This window comes from Leptonychotes weddellii, chromosome 3 (assembly GCF_054177405.1).
Source record: "Leptonychotes weddellii isolate Sample4059 chromosome 3, ASM5417740v2, whole genome shotgun sequence".
In the NCBI taxonomy this organism is placed as follows: Eukaryota; Metazoa; Chordata; class Mammalia; order Carnivora; family Phocidae; genus Leptonychotes; species Leptonychotes weddellii.
The window spans coordinates 19,611,030-19,631,061 of NC_138371.1; the positions used below are offsets into that span (position 1 = coordinate 19,611,030).

Here is a 20,032-nt window from a genome sequence, read left to right on the forward strand (position 1 = left end):
GATTTACAAGACATAGGGTCTCTGCCACAACTACTCAGCTTTGTGACTAAAGCACTAAAGCAGCCAAAGACAATATGCAAACGGGCATGTTTGTGTTCCGATAAAACTGGATTTGGAAAAACAAAACCAACCAACCTGGATTTGGCCTGTGAGCCACGATTTTTCTGGAATGTGGAGGAAAAGGTGGCATGGCGGAATCAAATCTACTGGTTTTATTCTCGGAACTGTCCAAGCCCCATTCCAAGCACAGTGCATGTATCTCACTCAAAGGACATGAGTGAAGTCTAGCTCCTTACAATGCAGGTGCCCAGGGGTGCAACTCTTGATATTTCTTGGGTTAAAAGCCGCATCACTGCTCCCTAATTCACAGGCCTTTATATATGAGGACTTTGAGATCCTGTCCTCCATACCTACCTCCGTCAGATGAAAGCAACAAGCCCAGAGAGGTTGAGTGGCTTGCCAAAGGTCACACAGCAAATCAGCAGTATAGTCAGGAGCTAGTAGTAGCGTTCGGCCTGAACCCCAGGAACCCTTTCTATAACACCACACCCCCCCTCGTGCTCTATGAAATAAGCACCTGCTTTCCTTTCTAACCACCTTTCCTTTTTAACACCCTGCCAGAGCTCTGGGTCAAGTAGATGAGCTCATAAGCTTGTTTTGGCAGGAGAGTCTTTTTTCCAAATGATATCTCAGATAGAACCCCAATATGAAACATATGTGAAAGTAAGGGTGCCTCTCTCCCTCTGCCTGGTTGCCCTCAAAGCTCCTGGGGCACCTGGAAGGGATCATAAGGATCAAAGAAACCAAGTAAAGACCAAGTAAAGAAGAAAAGACCTTTCGACACAGAGGAACAGTGGAGTGAGTGTCCTGATGGGCAGGTCAGATGTGATTTTACCTATCACCTGCTATCCTCTCTGTGCCTCTAGCTTCCAGCGCTCTCTCTCCTCTACTTTTAGTCCTGGCCTGATGCCCAGGGCCAAGCATGGCAGTACCCCTCCCTCCCAACCTCCCCCTCCATATCCTGGAATCTTAATCCTGGATCCCATTCCTTTGAAAAGGTCATTTGTGCTGACCTATTAATGATATTAATGGCATGTAAGTTAACTTTTGCTAAGACATACGTAATCGGTCTCTGATAAGAATCAATGTATTATTGCTCCCAGATACCAGATTTGAGTTTTAAAGGGGCTTTTTAGTAGCTCAACACAGTGTTTTTGAAATCATGTTGAGTGACTTTTCCAAAGATATATGGGCAGGGGCAGGGGGCTCTGGAGATGAGAAACCTTCCACCAGAGCAGTTTTAATTTTGTCAGTTTCCTGGTGGATTTCATTGGGGGGGAGGGGTGCTGGAAGAATTCCAACTTTATTTTTTTTAAAGATTTTTATTTATTTATTTGACAGAGAGAGACACAGTGAGAGAGGGAACACAAGCAGGGGGAGTGGGAGAGGGAGAAGCAGGCTTCCCGCGGAGCAGGGAGCCCGATGTGGGGCTCGATCCCAGGACCCCGGGATCATGACCTGAGCTAAAGGCAGATGCTTAACGACTGAACCACCCAGGCACCCCAGTTCCAACTTATTTTAAAAAGAAACTGAAAAACCACAAACAGATGCCAAAGCATTGGCCCAAGGTCAAGGTCTCAGTCATGATGCCAACACCGAAGCTATTCTAAGGGTGTCAAGAATTGTGAGGCATCTGAGATTTGACTCCCTTACAAGGTAACAAGTTCTCCTGCCATAGTTTCATGCGTGGCATGAGACATGGCAAAAAACGCGAGACTCCGGGGAAGAGACAAAGGACCCAGCAATCGGGGGTCAGTACTTTTTACGGCAACGCTCCAAGCTCCAATTCCAAAGCAGTAATGGGAAGGGGGCGGGGTCATATGATCTGCGCAGGTGCAGTCGGCTGCATCCCAGGGAAGGTACTCTGAACCCAGGGAACCTGAATCTTTTATAATGAACAGTAGGCCTGCCTGCCCTTTGTTCCTGAGGCAGGATTACCTACACCTCCCAGGGCTGTGCGCTAAGTTAACACCCTTGAAAAGACAGTCCAGGACAAAAGCCAGGCAGTGCGTCTGCTCACAACATGTGCAGGGATCAAGAGCTCCATGGAGGGGCGCCGGGCTGGCTCAGTCGGTTAAGCATCTGCCTTCAGCTCAGGTCAAGATCCCAAGGTTCTGGGAGGGAGACCAGCATCTGGCTCCACGCTCCCTGCTCAGTGGGAAGTCTGTTTGTCCCTCTCCCTCCCCTTCTGCCCCACCCCCTGCCCCTGCTCTCTCTGTCTCTCTCTCTCTCACATAAATCAACAAAAATCTTTAAAAAAAAAGAAAAGAAAAGAAAAAGAGATTCGTGGAGAATCCTCTCACAAGGTTTAAGGCCAGGCCTGCTCAGGCCTCCCAAGGAATAGGAGCTTCCAAGAATGGGAATGACAGAGGCCAGAGGGAAGGAACAGACCTTGCACAGGGACAAATAAATAAGCATGTTTTACTTGTTTAGATAGGAAGTGCTTCCCCTTCCTCTTAGAACAAAATTCAAGCCCCCCCGCCCCCCCGCCATGGGCCAGTGGGCATTCCTGCTCTGGTCCTTGCTGGCTTCCCAGTGCCACACTGCTGAGCCCCTTCCCTGCCTCCCCCTGCTGCAGCCACACAGGCCTCACTGTCTCCGGCAGGTACCACACTCCTTCCTGCCCGGAGCCTTCGTGCCTCCACAATTCCCTCCGCCTGAAATATCCTCCACGAAGCTCACTCCCTCACCTCCTTCAGGCCTCCACTTCCCAGCCCGGAGTTGCTTTCTGTCCCCTCAGATTGTCTTATTTTTCTTCTTTAAACATCACAACCTACTTTGTATGTATCTGTCGTCAGTCTTCCTTCTGCCTCTGAGGGCAGGCCCTTTGTTTACTGCTATGCCCACAGGGTCTACATCTGTCCACCAAAAGAAACAACTATTTATAATCCTATCAATGGTCTACCTACCGTTATGAGTTGAACTGCACACACCCCCAAATTCCCTATATTGGAGTCCTAACCCCCAATACCTCAGACTGTGACCCAATTTCGAGATGGTGTCTTTAGAGAGGTAACCAAGTTAAAAATGAAGTTATTAGGGTGGCCCCTAATCCAATATGACTGGTGTCCTTATAAGAAGGGACATTTGCCATGATTTTGAATGTCAACTGCTCTCCACTCTTGGGAGGCAGGAGTTCGGTAGAAAATCATCCCTCCAAAACATGTCCATTCAGTATGTACTCTCTCTAGTTTCTATGGACCCAAGGTGCTGTCTATTAAATGTCACTTTAAAACAGGTAAAAAGATTGGGGTGCCTGGGTGGCTCAGCCAGTTAAGCGTCTGCCTTGGGCTCAGGTCATGATCCCAGAGTCCTGGGATCGAGTCCCTCATCGGGCTCCCTGCTCAGCAGGGAGCCTGCTTCTCCCTCAGCCTTTGCCTGTCTAATAAAGAAATAAAATCTTTAAAAATAAATAAATAAATAAAAATAAATAAAACAAGTAAAAAGATAAATACTATGTTGTGGATTAAAACGTTAAGATGAAGACTAAGGTATCCATAAAATGCTGCATTTTTGAACACTTGGCCATCACAGGCCTGGATACGTCTGGGCCTGAGCCCATTCCTCCCTCTCTATCCTCTCTCTCTCTCTCTAGCTGAGACATTTACACAACAACAAGCACAGACAGCCTGGAGAATATTCAGAGCAAGCCAAAGGAATAAAAGGTGGATGAACCCTGCAGAGGTTTGCTTGCTTCCCTTCCTGGTTATTTGGCATAGCCCTGCTCTAGGCTTTCGGTGGCTGGAACCAGAGTCAGAGGGGATTGGAAGCAGGGGAAAGAAGAGAAGAAAAAACCTTTCAAATCTAGGGCAGAGCAGGTGGAACGAGTGGTATGAAGGGCAGTCAGTGTTTCCACATCAGCCCAGGATCTGCCAGCTAGACGGGAGATCGTTTCTCAAATGCCCAAGTTCCTCTTTGAAATCATTCACACACTTCACTGAAGTCCTCTGGTTTTCTCCTAATACCCGCTTCTCTTTAACTTCTGGCTGAGCAGAGCCTACACAGAATAAATGGATGTTTAACTGGGTAGAAAGAAGGAAAAAATGTTAGGGTTGGGATACTCAGCTGGGGAGAGCCAGGCCTGGTGAGGAGCCAATGCCAGGGGGCACAGCCAGAGGGTGACAAGAGTTGATCCCTGGAGGGGCCTCTGGAAGTGAAGAGGGGCCCAGAGGGCAGGGAAGGGTTTGGCACATGAAGGCTGCCCCTCCTGCTGATCACAAATACACCCCACTTCATCCCGACACATTACCCATTCCCTCCAAACTTCGGCCTGGAGAGACAAAGGGATCAGAGCTTCAGAGTAGGCACTATAGTGACTTCCCATTAGAAAAAAACACGGGAACTTCGCTAACTTTAGAAAGGTAACAGTATGCGTGGTATAAGATGACAGAGGGCATCTTAGAATTAATTTTTGCACATTGCCATGCTTGCGTTGAAAGAACCATGCTTGAGCAGTCCGTGGTCTGAAGGTCTCTCTCTCTTCTTACAAGCTGTTGCCATTTCTACTTCTAGCTCCCTCAGAGTCCCCCAGATTGTCAGTGACAGCCTGGGAAAGAGCCCAGGGCTCCTGGGTAAAAGGTCCCAGCAATGAAGCAGGGCCTGTGTTTAGTAATCCAATTGCAGTGGATTTTTACAGCCACCACTTGTACTTGGTTTCAATATCTTCTGCTAAATTCACCAAAGCTGGCAAAAAAAAAAAAAAAAGAAAAGAAAGAAAAGAAAAGAAAAGAACAAGGAAAAAGAAAAGAAAAGAAAAGAAAATCAGCAAATCATCTCAAACAGACTGGAGTGCATTCAGCTCTACAACTGAACAAAAATATTCTGGCTGTGCTTCGAAAAGACTTACTCCTGCTACACTCCTCCCTCATCACTTGCTCAAAATCCGGGCCTGGTTAAGCAGCAAGAGCACCTGATCTTCTGGTTCTTGGTTGAAAAACTTGATTCCACAGCTAGGACTGGCAACCTGTGGCTCCAAAGCACATTTCCCAGATGCCTGTGGCCTCTGACCACAAAACATTCTTTACGGAAGAAGGGACGAGGTTAATTTTGACTCAGGTCTATCGAAATCTGCTCCAAGTTCTTTAACAATAACAACAACGTGGCGTAAGAGCTTTGGGCACGGCTTTACCTCAACTAGTTGTCATGAAACATGACAAATAGTTCAAGAGGGTGTACCCGATTTGTGCACCTGAGCCACGTGGCCTGCCTCCTCTTGCAAAACCATCCGAGGCACAGCTCACTCCCGCCCTGGAAATCACGTGATTGTGTGTAACTAGGTAGCCAGGGCTGGGGCACCCAAATGGAAAGGTGGTTTTAAGTTGTTTTTTTGGGGTTTTTTTAGATTTTATTTATTTGACAGAGAGAGAGATAGCGAGAGCAGGAACACAAGCAGGGGGAGTGGGAGAGGGAGAAGCAGGCTTCCCGCTGAGCAGGGAGCCGGATGTGGGACTCGATCCCAGGACCCTGGGATCATGACCTGAGCCGAAGGCAGACACTTAACGACTGAGCCACCCGGGTGCCCCGGAAAGGTGGTTTTATATGAAGTGTCCTTCTAGAATACTTTGGGGATTTTAAGTCTGAAAAGCAGCAGATCCGGCCCCCACCAGAACTCCATTTTCCCTATGAGTTCAATCAAAACCAGAAAGCAAGCCAAGTGGCTCCTCAGGAAAGCTCTTCAGAAGTCTTGCCGAGACTTCCGGAGCTGAGCACAGCCTGACCGGAAGGCCCGGCATGTCAGCAGCTGGGACCCACACAGGGGTGCAGTTAAGAGCCATTTTCCATTATTCTGAGATGAGCAAACCCAACCAAAGGAAGGGGCAGGGGTGGTGGAGGGGAAGCAGGGGGTAAAGAAGCCAAAAATAAAGCCCTGTTAATTACCAAGTGCAGCTGGAGAGGAAAGGAGCTCCAGAGAAAGAGCCTGATTTAGCAGAAGGACCTGACAACCTTGAAAAGATAAATACTGACTGATGGCTCCGGGCACGGTCTGCCCCAGGCCGTTTTGGCAGGATTCCTCAGCGTTTGCTCCAGCTCCTCCTAAACTCTCATTCTCTGGGCACCCGCCCCCCCTTCCCCTTCCCGCAGCACACCCTCCCTACAACAAACCAAAATGTTTGGAAAGACCCAGGGAAACCATCACACCATAACGTGTGCTGTGAAATAATGATTTTACATGCAGTATGCATCCATGAAGTGATACAGGCATATGATCTAAAATTGTTTTCAAACAGTACTGAGACCGGGAAGTTAAAGGAGGACAAAAGTCTTCTTCCCCGCACCCACTTCTGCTCCCCAGAGGTCACCATGACTAATAAGCTGAGAGGTTAACCTTCCAGAAACTCTACTGCTGGGGCGCCTGGGTGGCTCAGTCGTCGAGCGTCTGCCTTCGGCTCGGGTCGTGATCCCAGGGTACTGGGATCAAGCCCCGCATCGGGCTCCCTGCTCAGCGGGAGGCCTGCTTCTCCCTCTCCCACTCCCCCTGCTTGTGTTCCCTCTCTCGCTGTGTCTCTCTCTGTCAAATAAATAAATAAAATCTTTAAAAAAAAGAAAAGAAAAGAAACTCTACTGCTGTCTATTAGCATTAGCTTTTCTACAAGCGGGATGACATGATACCTCCCCCCTTAGCAACAGATCATAACTCCCTTTCGAAGTCAGTACCTATAAACCCTACCTCACGAATTTGTACCCAGTACTTTCATTGGATTATTTTATTTCCAGGTTTTTACTTTTTTTTTTTTTTTTTTTTAAGATTTTATTTATTTATCAGAGAGAGACAGAGGCAGGCAGAGGGAGAAGCAGGCTCCTTGCTCAGCAAGGAGCCCGATGTGGGCCTCGATCCCAGGACCCGGGGATCATGACCTGAGCTGAAGGCAGACGCTCAACCGACTGAGCCACCCAGGCGTCCCTCCAGGTTTTTACTTTTCAAAACAACGTGGCGAAGCACATAGATCTTTGTTTAACGATGTGAGAATATCCGTAGGACGGACTGCCAGCAGCAAAACTGCTGCAGAAATTGATTTAATTCAGATTCAATATTGAGGCTACTGCACCTTAAAAAGAATCGCAAACTGGTGAACGGAGCCAAAATGACAAATGAGGAAGCAGAGGTGCTATTTCGATCACAAGGGATTCCATTCTGGGGCAACCACTTCCTGTGGGCTCGCTTGTGTCTCTGCCAAGAGAAAAATGCAGGTCTTTCCTGAAAGCTGCCACAGTCTGTTTGGGCAGAGATTCCTCCAAGCTCAACAGCCTCATTGGTTTCTGTGCCCTAAGGGCAGTTTTAGATATTAAAGAAGAAAGCAAGAAAATGAATTAGACTCCAATCGCAGAAGTGTAGCTATGGATGGGCAGTAGAGATGATATTACGTGATTGAGAACATAGTCAAGAGTCTCACGGCAGAAAATGGGACGGCGGGGCTCGTTGGGCCTTGGCAGGACCTTAGATTCTATTTGCAATAATCTGTGTGCTTCATTTGGACGACAGTGTCTGGAGATATCACATTATTCTAGATTTCTCTTGATTCTACGTTCTGTCTGCCCTCCCAAATCCATGCCTGAGTCCAGTGCCTGAGGCTACTGTTCACCTGGGGGTGGTGTTCAGAAATATCTATCTAGGGGCACTTGGGTGGATCAGTCATTAAGTGTCTGCCTTCAGGTCAGGTCATGATCCCAGGGTCCTGGGATCGAGCCCCACATCAGGCTCCCTGCTCAGCAGGAAGCCTGCTTCTCCCTCTCCCACTCCCCCTGCTTGTGTTCCCTCTCTCGTTGTCTCTCTCTCTGTCAAGTAAATAAATAAAATCTTAAAAAAAAAAAAAGAAATATCTATCTATTACCATCAAGGGGCATGGTGTCCTAACCAAATGACATGAATAATTTAATACTGGAGGTGAAAGCACCAGGTTACCATGATCACATGTGGAGGACAAGGGTAGTTAACACAGTATATGTAATGTACTTAGAGCAGCACCCGGTACACAGCTCCATAAATATCCCTTGCCATCGTTCTCACTATCTGATTCATTTTCACCAAGCTACCCCTCTAGTCTGGGCACTGATTTCCCTTACGGATTTTATTATAGGGCAGAGACTGCTGGGACCACTCAGGTGTATGGCCCACCTAAATGGTTATATGCATTTGGGTTTATACAACAGTCTCTTGTGAATTTGGTTACTGTTAGTAAAACCCCCTGGCATGGTTAATTTTATATGTCAACTTGACTGGGCCACAGTACCTAGATAGTTGGTCAAACATTATTCTGGATGTTTCTGTGAAGGTATGTTGGGGATGAGATTAATATTTTAAGTGGCATACTCTCAGTAAAGCAGATTACCCTCCATAATATGGATAGACCCTAACCAATCACTTGAAGGCTTTAATAGAACAAAGAGTAATCTCCATGCAAGAAGGAATTCTGCCAGCAGATTACCTTTGGACTTAAACTGCAACTCTTCCGAGTCTCCAGTCTGCCAGCCTCCCTTATCAGATTTTGGATTTATCAAGCCTTCACAACTGTGAGCCAGTTCCTTAAAATAAATATCTCTCAATAGTTAGATAAATAGATAGGTGGATTGGGTGGATAGGTGGATAGATAGAGAGAACGAGAGACAGATAGTTTCTGTTGTTTCTTTTTCCAAAGAACTCTGGCTAATACACTCTCGATGTTCATATAGTTCTAGATGCCCTGAAAAATTCAAGTTCAAAGACCTTGCAAAGCTGATCACCAGATTTTGGGCAGAAGTAACACCACCCACGGTACGGCAAGCCTGTGAGCTTTGCATGAACAACCAACCAGCCTCTCTCACATACACACCCATCACACTGGCCTACGAATAGTTGTGAACCTAGAAGTGGGTCCTTTTTACGATGAAAGGAGAAACTAACTTAATGAAGTATCAACCAGTTAGTTCTCATACTGAGTTGAGAGGTGAGGGATCTAGGAAGAACAGAAAATAATTTTCCTACATTGTTGACTCTTAAAAAAAAAAAAGACTAAAAAATATTAGCCTGGGGCGCCTAGGTGGCTCAGTCAGTTGAGCATCCGAATCTTTTTTTTTTTTTTAAAGATTTTATTTATGTACTTGACTGAGAGAGACACAGTGAGAGCAGGATCACAAGCAGGGGGAGAGGGAGAGGGAGAAACAGGCTTCCCGCGGAGCAGGGAGCCCGATGCGGGGCTCGATCCCAGGACCCTGGAATCATGACCTGAGCCGAAGGCAGACGCTTAACGACTGAGCCACCGAATCTTGATTTCAGCTCAGGTCCCATGATCTCAGGGTCATGAGATCAAGCCCCGTGTCAGGCTCCCCACTCAGCAGGGATCTTTTTTTTTTTTTTTAAGATTTTATTTATTTGACAGAGAGAGAGAGGGAACACAAACAGGGGGAGTGGGAGAGGGAGAAGCAGGCTTCCCAGGGAGCAGGGGGCCCGATGCGGGGCTCGATCCCAGGACCCTGGGATCATGATCTGAGCCGAAGGCAGATGCTTAACGACTGAGCCACCCAGGCGCCTCTCAGCAGGGATCTTCTTGAGATTCTCTCTCCCTCTGCCCCTCCAAACCTCCAGCTCGTGCATGCACTATGCTCATTCTCTCTCTCAAAAAAAAAAAAAAAAAAATTAGCCTTTCAGGCATATGAGTAACTAACAACACTATAATTCCAAATCAAACCTGTTTAACACTAGACACATCATTTTTAACAAAATTAACCAATAAATCAACACACCAGGCAGAATTTGAGCTTTTGTTGAAACAACTCTTGTATATGAGAATAGCCTAGACTTTGAAAAAAGAATCACACATTGGAGTCACCTTAAGAGAGAAATAAGTTGGGACAGTGTATGTTCTACAAAGGTCTATGGCTATTGGTTTATTTGAACACCCGTTTATTCCTGTTCACATTTAAATAAAGGACAGGGGTGCCTGGGTGGCTCAGTCGGTTGAGCGTCTGACTCTTGGTTTCCGCTCAGGTCATGGTCTCAGGGTGGTGGGATCAGCCAGCACAGGGCTCCGTGCTCACGGGGGAGTCTGCTTCTCTCCTTCTCCCTCGTCCTCTGCCCCTCCACCTGCTGGTGTGTGGTTACATGCATGCACTAACCTGAGTTCTCTCTCTCGCTTTCTCAAATAAATCTTTAATAAATAAATAGATACATAAATAAAATAAAATAAAAAAGGACATAGAAAATCATTCCACTGTCTGCCCTAAATTCTCAGAACCTGATGGCTTTCCTTCTCCACTGTGTAGTCCAGGGTACAGAACGCTGAGTCAGAAACCCATTTCTGCTTGGACACAATCACTTAAAGTCACTGAAGCTCTCTGGGTCTCTCTCTTTTTAACAAATAGTCTGTCTACATCAAAAGACCGTGGTGAGAGCCAGGTAATACACGCAGAAGGCGCCATGACCAGATGACAGGCAGGCGTCTCTGATGATCTCACTTGTTTTAGCAAAAACCAAAGCCGACATTGAGTCAAATCTTGTACAATTCCACTAATACCAGGTACCCAAAGTAGTCAAGTTCATAGAGACAGAAAGTAGAATGGTAGTTACCAGGGGCTGGGAGGGAGGTATAAGCAGTAATATTGTTTAATGCGTAGGGAGTTTAGTGTGGGAAGATAAAAAAGTCCAGAAGATGCATGGTGGTGATGGTTGCTCATCGATGTGAATGTACTTATACCACTGAATGGACACTTAAAAATGGTTAAAATGGGGGCACCTGGGTGGCACGGTTGGTTGAGCATCTGCCTCTTGGTTTCAGCTCAGGTTGTGATCTCGGAGTCGTGGGATTGAGCCCCGCATTGGGCTCCACGCTCAGCGGAGAGTCTGCTTAAGAGTCTCTCTCTCCCTCTCCTCTGCACCTCCCCCTGGGCTCACTTTCTCTCTCTCTCAAATAACGAAATAAATCTTTTTAAAAATGATTAAAATGGTACATTTTAAGTTATGTACATTTTACAATCAAAAAAAGAAAGGTGATCCTATGTCCCAGCTTGTCTAGGGCAGCCCCGATTTATATCTTCGGCCTGGCATGCTTGATATCAGCACCTCCTTTTCCTCTTAGTTAAGCCCTGTGACTGTGTCCCAAACTGGACAGTGACAACCCTGAGGTTAAATAACTATTCAGTGTCATCTGGCTAAAACATGGGAAGAGTATAACTCTTATCCCTAAATCGGTCTAATTCCAAAGCCCATGCTTTCTACCACCTCACACCCTACCGAGTATCTAATGACTTCCCCATCTACATCAAGTTTTCTAATATTTATCATTTCAACTCTGCTGCCTTACATAGAGCTTTGATGTGCTACCTACCTCGTAAGAAACAGTATCTTAATGCTGCTTTCCAGAAATGCTTTTATATATATTATATATATATATATATATTTTTTTTTTTAAAGGGTGGGTGGGCAAGAACAGAAAGGAATATCACAAACAGAATGTCTCCTGGTGTGGTCCAATGAGTCTTCGAACCGGGATGGTGCCTGGGGTATTAAAAAGGCCCAAAGCAACAGCGTCTGGAGGATGTTACATGCAGTGGCCAACACAGATGTTGACACTAAACGAACACCAAAGCCACTCTGTGATTCAGCTGGTACAGGGTGTGTCATGTCAACACATACAAGACGGGAGCGGCTACCTGAGGCAGGAAGTCAGCTTCCCTTTGGTAAGTTTATCTTTGACCGGAAGGATTCCACCGAGGCTTTTTCTAAGCTCATTAGAGAGAGTGGAGCAGTGTTTCCACACTGGCTTCTGGGTCAGCCAGACTGAGCTGGGATCCCAGCCTCCCATTCATTCCCTTCAGCACCTTGTACAGACGACTCAGTCTCTAATCTTAAGTGTCAGAATGCCTCCTTCCTGGGGTTGCTGTGAGGATTCAGCCTTTGCCTGGAGAGTGTGCTGGTTAGCACACAGAGTAATACTCGATGTTATTGCCTAGAAAACAGACAGTAAGACCACTTGATTCTCAGATCCTAATAAGCATTTTTATTCTCTCGCCCGCGAACCCAAATATTTACTAGCAAAATAAGATAAAGAATGCCCACCTCCCACAATCCTGATGCTCCGGGCTCCCAAAGAAAAAGGTCTTTGGGGGAACCCAGAGTTATCTAGAGAAGTGCTTTCATTTCCTACTATTCTGCACTCCAGGCTTGGCATAAACCTTGCACTCCTATCTCCCACAGTAGCCAATGTTCAGCCACTTACAGAGAAGCCGGCTGGCCCTGCCAGAGCACGTCTCAACCCATGGGTGGAGACCCGTTAAGACTGTCATGCAGAGCCCGATGGCCTATCCTGGGCTCCACGCGTGTCACAGTGACGTGGCTGGTACCCAACCCTCTCTCCTCTCGCCTCCTCACATTCTCCCACCAGACACTCCACTCTACTCCTGTGTTCTCTTTCCTTTCAGTGCCAGGGCTATGCCAGGCTAAGTGTATCATCCAGACACCGCCACCAACCCCTGGGGAGGTCTGTGGCTATTTTAGACATTTTATACGAACCATTTACAATGCCTGGCAACACTCTCCCAGCAGAATCCTGATACATGGGAAGCGCCAACAAATTATAAACCAGGAATATTTTATGCTTTTGCCTCTATGGTTTTAAAAAAATAATACCATTTCACGGTTTCCCAGAATTCGGCAGAGTGTGGTTTGGATGGGATCATTCCAGCCACACAAGCATCTGATGTTCACATGGATCCTGCTGGTGTAGAAATACTGCCCTGTTCAGTGACGGGGAGGCAGGCACGGGTCATGAGAACTACGGACATTTCTGAGCACGTAATGACTTAAGAGCTTTAAAAATAGGCATACTATCACAGATCCCACCAAATAAATGTGACCAATTTTGAACCAAAAAAGTGCTTAGAAGTGTTTAGAAGAACGATTTGACTTTTAGCATTTATTTTCGTAAACAAACATGTAAAAATTTTTTTTAGCAGAGTAAAAATGTTGACTGTTACTGAACCGTCAGAAAGGACATCAAATCACCTAGGTCAGGGAACACTAAACAAAGCAGAGACAGGGTGAAAGGGCACAAGATAAAACAGAAGCCCGGGACAGGAGCCTTGACTGGCTGCGATCCCCATGGAAAAGCATCAGCCAGGAAAGGTGTGCTGATGGTACAACCAAGAACACATCCTAGGGCGCCTGGGTGGCTCCGTTGGTTAAGCGACTGCCTTCGGCTCAGGTCACGATCCTGGAGTCCCTGGATCGAGTCCTGCATCGGGCTCCCTGCTCTGCAGGGAGCCTGCTTCTCCCTCTGACCCTCCCCCCCCCCATGCTCTCTATCTCATTCTCTCTCTCAAATAAATAAAATCTTTAAAAAAAAAAAGAACATGTCCTAAAATGCATCACGATCCTCAACCTCAAACACAGCTCTCATCCCTGGCATCAACAAGTCACAGAAATAGGCTTTGGGCAGACTTGGCTCACCCATTTTGAAATCTACATCAACTTGCAGACAATACCTATCCCTTTTCTCAAGATTTCAATCATGGCGCTCATGATATATGATGTCTCTGGATTCACGAAGCCAAGATTCAAATCTCAGGGGCACATTTTCAGCTGCGTGGCCCCGGACAAGTTGCTTCCGAAAGAAATAATAATGATGCCTACCTCACTGCGTTGTTGTGAAGAAGACATAGTTAATATGTGCAATGTGGGTGAACAGTGCCTGGCACTCTTTTCATTATTATTGATATCTTGGAGAACAAGATAGCTCAGTATGATTAAAATTAGGCATGCAAATAAATAATTAGGAGGCGTTGATATCTCATAAACCACTGCAAGCTCCTTAGAACAGAGTGGATTATGTGAAGTACAATTCGCTTAATGGGAATGAACATAACGATCCTGATTCAGGGGCGCAATTTTGAAGTTGTTCACTATTTCTCAAACATAAAGTATTTTACAGCATCATTCGAAGACAAGAGCAGTAAGTTTTCCACCACTTGGAGGTCTGCAGATGCATTATTTCTTCTACTGAAAGTCTGTTTTCAATTAGCTTTTGAAGCTTTTGCAAATGAAAGTGCATCCTATTCGATTTCAATAATGTCATATTTTACATCTTCTGTCACTGCAAGTAACTTTAAGTTCAGGCTCTGTTTCATTATTTGCTCTGTATATACCGCTTTTCTGATTCTTTTTTTTCATTTTGGGGAAACAGTGCAAATTTAGTAATATTCGCAGTGTTTCCTCTACTAGGGGAATGGACATAGTATTCACACTCTGAAATTATTTTTCATTTTTCAGGGAATTACAAATATGGACATCCCCAGCATGCTATTGCTACTCAAGGAAAACCATAATGCCTGGTTTTCCTTAATACCTTGCTTGAGCTTCTAAATTATATCATACAAGAATTTCTAGGGTTCTTGTACCTCAGTAGGTAGAATTTCTTTCAAAACTAAAATGCTGTTTTATTAACATTTGTACCAGTTTCATCCTTTGTGAAAAAGAAAATAAGCAACAGTAATAAACAAGGAACTCCTTCAAACTTAAAACACAACCCAACTGGCTTCCCAACTACACCTCCTTAATCAATGGTGGGTTCATTTTTCACTCGTACCAGACAACATAACAATAATAATACGTAGTCATCCTTGTTGTAAATGTTCCCTATATATTTGCAGCCCATAAACATATTTTGTCTAGCTGACACATTTTTTAATGTGAGTTATCATTTAAAAATCTGGGGCACCTGGGTGGCTCAGTCGGTTAAGCATCTGCCTTCAGCTCAGGTCATGATCCCAGGGTCCTGAGATTGAGCCCAGCATCGGGCTCCCTGCACAGCAAGGAGTCTGCTTCTCCCTCTCCAACTCCCCCTGCTTGTGCTCTCCCCCGCCAATAATAAAATCTTAAAAAAATATAAATAAATAAAAATAAAAATCTGGACATTTTATCTGTAAATTGGGATTTTCAGCTTCCCTTAAAAATCAGAAGTTTTATGGGTGCATAGATGGCTCTGGACTTTAAGCATCCGACTCTTGGTTTCAGCTCAGGTCATGATATCAGGGTAGTGAGATTGAGCCCCGCGTCGGGCTCCACACTCAGCATGGAGTCTGCTTGAAGCACCTCTCCCTCTGCCCCTCCCCCCTCTGTCTCTCGATGTCTAAAATAAATAAATATTAAGGAAAAAAATCAAAAGTTCTGGCACTTCCAGATCCATGTTCTCGGCATGGCAAACAGCTGTCTGGAGCTCAGCAGCTGCTCCCCTTGAGCACAGGATAAGCTTCCAATGCTCCCCAGTTCTGCAGTCTCAGGGCTCTCTCCTCTGTTCCTCCAAGAAGGAGGTGCTGTGGCAATTCCAGCATTTAAATGCACTTTGACCCCGCAATTCTACTCCTGAAAAATCTATCCAAGGTCACGCAAGTATATGTGGATATCCACTGCAGCAGTGCCTCAAAAAACCTGAACCAACATAAACGTTAACAGGGACTGGTTAAATAAATGACAGCAAATCCAGGTAAGAGAATACTAGAGACCCCTTCCCCAAAGCAATGAGGTAAATCTAGAGCATCCTGAAATGGATCTATGTCTAAAATATATCATTAGGGGCGCCTGGGTGGCTCAGTCGTTAAGTGTCTGCCTTCAGCTCAGGTCATGATCCCAGGGTTCTGGGATCGAGGCCCACATCGGGCTCCCTGCTTGGCGGGAGGCCTGCTTCTCCCTCTTCCTCTCCCCCTGCTGTGGTCCCTCTCTCGCTTTCTCTCTGTCAAATAAATAAATAAAATCTTTAAAAATAAATAAATAAAATATATCATTAAGTAGAAAAAAGCAAGGTGAGGAACAGTACGTAATGTGGGGGAAATGAAGAGATATATTAATATATGCTTTTATATGTGTTTCAAATTTTTGGAAGAAAATATGAGAAAATTTTTATCCAGGTGTCCCTATTATATATACATATATAATATATATAATAATACATACACTTAAAAAAAAGAAACTTTAAAAAATAATAAAAAAATCATACACTTATAATGCAATTGCATACAAAATGTGTCTCTATTTTATGCAATATACATACTTTGTGCATATATATATATATTTTACACTTAAAAAGAAGGAAGCACCATGAGCAGAAATATTTCAAATCATTTCACGTGTGATTATCATCACATCTTCATATTATTTATTTGATTGCCCATCTCCGTTATAGAGTTCCTCTAGAGTGAAGCTCGTCCATTTCTGAGGCCAGGAGGAGAAAAAGCCTCCTGCACGGCCCTTCACACAGTCCCCAGAGCAGCGCAGAAATGGTGCAACAGGCCCCTTGGGAAGCTGTGCTTATCCACAGAGCTCTGTAGCTCCTGTTACCTCCTGCCCTGGCTTTTCAACAGTGAAGACTATTGAAGACTCTTCTCCAAAGAGAGCTGCCAGTCTCAGCTCCAGACATGCCTTCCGGTCCCTTCCCCGGTTACTTGGGGCCCTGGACAGAGGGGGGTGTGCCCTGTATTGCGGGCCTCTTGCTGTTAACAGCTGTGGGCATGGTGGGGTCAGAAGAGGTCTATTCTCACCGGCAGAAAGGAACTCTCACGGCTCAGCCCATTTTAGTAGGGTAAGGGGTGGCTCTTCTCATCAAGGGCAAGCAAGGTCACGTGTTCCTGTCCATATACTCAAGAAGGGCAGCCCAGGGTGGCAGGACTTGGCTGGAGGGGCTTGATGATGTGCTTTCGGTGTTACTAGCAGAGGAAGAATTGTGCCGGGGACACGGGAAGCCGGGGACAGTGAAGAACACAGCCGGCCACCTGAGGGATGCTATGCCAGAGTTAAACCCTATGACAGATGTCTAGCAGAGGCCGTCCTCATCAGCACTCCACACCCAAGACAGGACTCTCCTCCATAGCCACTGCAGACTCTCCAGTCCACCCCTCCCCCGGGCCTGAAGGACCAGAGGCAAGTGTCAGCCCTGCCCCCACCCCGTGATCCCCATCTCCACACCTGCTTCTAACCCCCTAAACGTATCCAAGCCGCACCAGAATAAAAGGACACGTGGCTCTTCTAAAAGTTATCACTTCCTGCTAACGCATGTTTTTGGGGGAAAAAAATAGTTAGCAATTAATCAGCAAAAATAAAGAAACCCAGATAAGGAAAAGATGACCCCCCCCCCCATGGCCACCTGCCCCCAGCAACACACATACACGCTCTCTGGTACCTCTCTTCAGACCCAGAGCCTGGGGTTTTCAATGTCCTTATTCTTCTCAATTACTATAAGATACAAAGTAAAACATGAAGTCTGTATTTAATATAGGTATCTACTCAGAACTCACTGATGAACGCAGAATTGAGAAAAGTTCATATTATTTGGAAAATGATACCCATCATATTATAATATATTATATATAGTACTATAATGAGAAAATAAAACATGATCTCCCTTGTTTTCTCTTAACTTACTATAGTTCTGTCCTTTTCAATATTCTAGTGTTCCCATACCAATAACTTGGGGATAAGAGTTCATTAAGAGTGTTTTCAGCCCCTGTCATTATCCATTTGTCAAAACCCGTACAATACTACAAAGAGTGAACCCTGATGTAACCTCTGGACTTCAGCTAAATGTATCAATACTGTCTGTAACAAATGTACCCCCCCGCCCCAATGCAAGATGTTAATAATGGGGGAAACCGTGGACCTTGGAGGTAGTGGATGTTCTTTCTGCTCTATTTCTCTATAAATCTAAAACTGCTCTGAAAAATTAATAATTTTAAACATTGCTACTACCAAAAAAAAGAGACTGATTTCATGCTTCATCACAAAAATTACGATATGCTGCTATCTAATCAACATGCACAATTTAAGAAGCAGAAAAAATAATTAAAACTAATTCAGGCCCCACTAATTCACGATTCGTTGTAACGCAAAATCCCCTTCCATGTCAGTCTGAATCTTCTAACTGTGGCTTGCCAAGCAACCGGAAAAATTACAGAAGCACGGGTAAGTCGCGGAAGATGATCCGTCGTCAGCAACACAGCCTTGCTGTTTCTATAATCCTTCCATCTTCGAGGTCGTACCTGGAAGTCAGTCTTACCTGTGTATCCAGCAGGTCGGCCAAGACCAGCTATAATTAGCAACCCCAGGCTGCTAAAATACCTGCCCTCATTCCAAATATCTCCTTTTTCCTTTTTTTTCTTTATTCCAAGCTGGCCTTCTGGGTCACTGCTATTTCGGACTGGCCATTATCATCGGCACACAGCAAGATCTGCTTACCTCTGAATCTTTGGCCTGCTGATTTCGAACGACTATCAAATTGTACAGGATTCTGTCGTCATCTGCCTCTGTGTGGGACACATCGTGGGGCATGCTCCACAAATTCTTTTCATCATCTCTTGCCAGAGTTGCTCCAAATGAAGAATACGGATTGCTATCACTATGGTGTTTAAAAAAAGGGGTATAAGCATTTGGTAATACATGTAATATATGTAATGTATACATCATACGCATGTTACAAATAATACAAATAAAATGTTATATACTGTATAATATACAATGTAATATATAAGTATATATATTTCTAATAACAAGGTCTGAATTGTCTCTAATTATTAAGCATAGCACAATAGAACACTTTTAAAAATCACTTTAAAAATAGCAGAGAACAGATGCAAGCAGACGCCTGGGTAGAGGTGATTTTACTACATTCAACACGAAATTTAGCACTACACATCCCAGCAGTGAAAACAAAAAAAGGAAATCCAACAGAGGGGGGGGTAAAATTCTCGTGTGATTAAAAGAAGAAATTGACAATTGACCTAAAGAGGTGAATTTTTCACGGAAGCACAATAAACTGAGAACACAATGGCAACAGAATGTCTATCAAATTCCTCACAAGAAAGTGGAGAAATGAATATGCATATCCAAATACTTTCAGCAGACAATGTGAGATGTTGAGTAAGAAGTTCAGTCATTCCGTCTCTTGTGTTTGTTGTAGGATTTACGTTCTACAAGGTGGTATCCATGTTTGGGCTTCTGGAGGAGGTGAGCAGCAAAGCCCCATACTTAGGACCTGCTTGTACCCGGCCCTGGTGAGCTTCTGTGGGACTGCACAGGCAGGGTCATGCCGGGGCTGTTCCCTTCATTATTATATGTATGAAGTGCTGACTCCGTGTAAATCACAGGGCTCCGTAAAATTGTGAACAAAACAGACACGATCCCCATCCTTGGACCTCACTAGAGCCCAGGGAGGGAATCACATTAATGAATGACCAGATGACTATATGGTGAAAAACTGGGAGACGTGCTACAGAGGGGGAGTTCAGAGAGCCTTGAGAGCCAGCCAGGGAAAGCATCAGGTAGGCATCGTAAAGAAGGGGTGCTTGAACTTCAAGTTGAAAGATAAGAACATAGCTCCAGGCAAATGAAACAATACATTCAAAGGCCCTGGGGATGGCCGGGGCCCACTTGTAAAAACTGGAGCATAAGTGGGGAGGGGATCTTAGAGCTAAGGCCAGCAGGAGGCCACTATCTGCCTCAGACAGAGGACCGAGACACTGGACCCTTAAATCCCTCTAGCTGCAGTGCAGCATGTAGGGTCTGGGACTGGACAAAGGGATCAGAGCGATCGGGAAACGACTGGGGAACCAGACTGCTCGGCCACAGTGCTCTCAGCCGCCCGGCTGTCATGTAGGCGGCCCAACACGGCAAAGGCAGAAACGCAGAAAGCACTTCTTCAGAATGATGAGCCAACAAAGAATCCAGTCAGAAATGGGCAGAAGACATGAACAGACACTACTCCAAAGAAGACATCCAAATGGTCAACAGACACATGAAAAAGTGCTCAACATCACTAGCCATCAGGGAAAAAGAAATCAAAACCACAATGAGATACCACCTCACACCAATCAGAATGGCTAAAATTAACAAGATAGGAAACAACAGATGTTGGCGAGGATGTGGAGAAAGGGGAACCCTCCTACACTGCTGGTGGGAATGCAAGCTGGTGTAGCCACTCTGGAAAAGAGTATGGAGGTTCCTCAAAAAGTTGAAAATAGA

At 45.3% G+C, this 20,032-nt stretch overlaps 1 protein-coding gene across 6 annotated transcripts in view; it reads right to left on the bottom strand.

Moving 5' to 3' along the window:
- The window catches only part of MREG (melanoregulin), a 58,190-nt gene that overhangs the window by 22,160 nt on the left and 15,998 nt on the right, over nucleotides 1-20,032 (bottom strand). For all 6 annotated transcript variants that reach the window (XR_014143397.1, XR_014143395.1, XM_006735002.3 and 3 more), the window contains exon 2: nucleotides 18,251-18,410. Coding sequence is in view for 4 of the 6 variants with exons in the window: in XM_006735002.3 (XP_006735065.1) it covers nucleotides 18,251-18,410 (160 nt within the window). In the remaining 2 variants the exon portion in view is untranslated. The remainder of the gene's footprint in view (nucleotides 1-18,250; nucleotides 18,411-20,032) is intronic.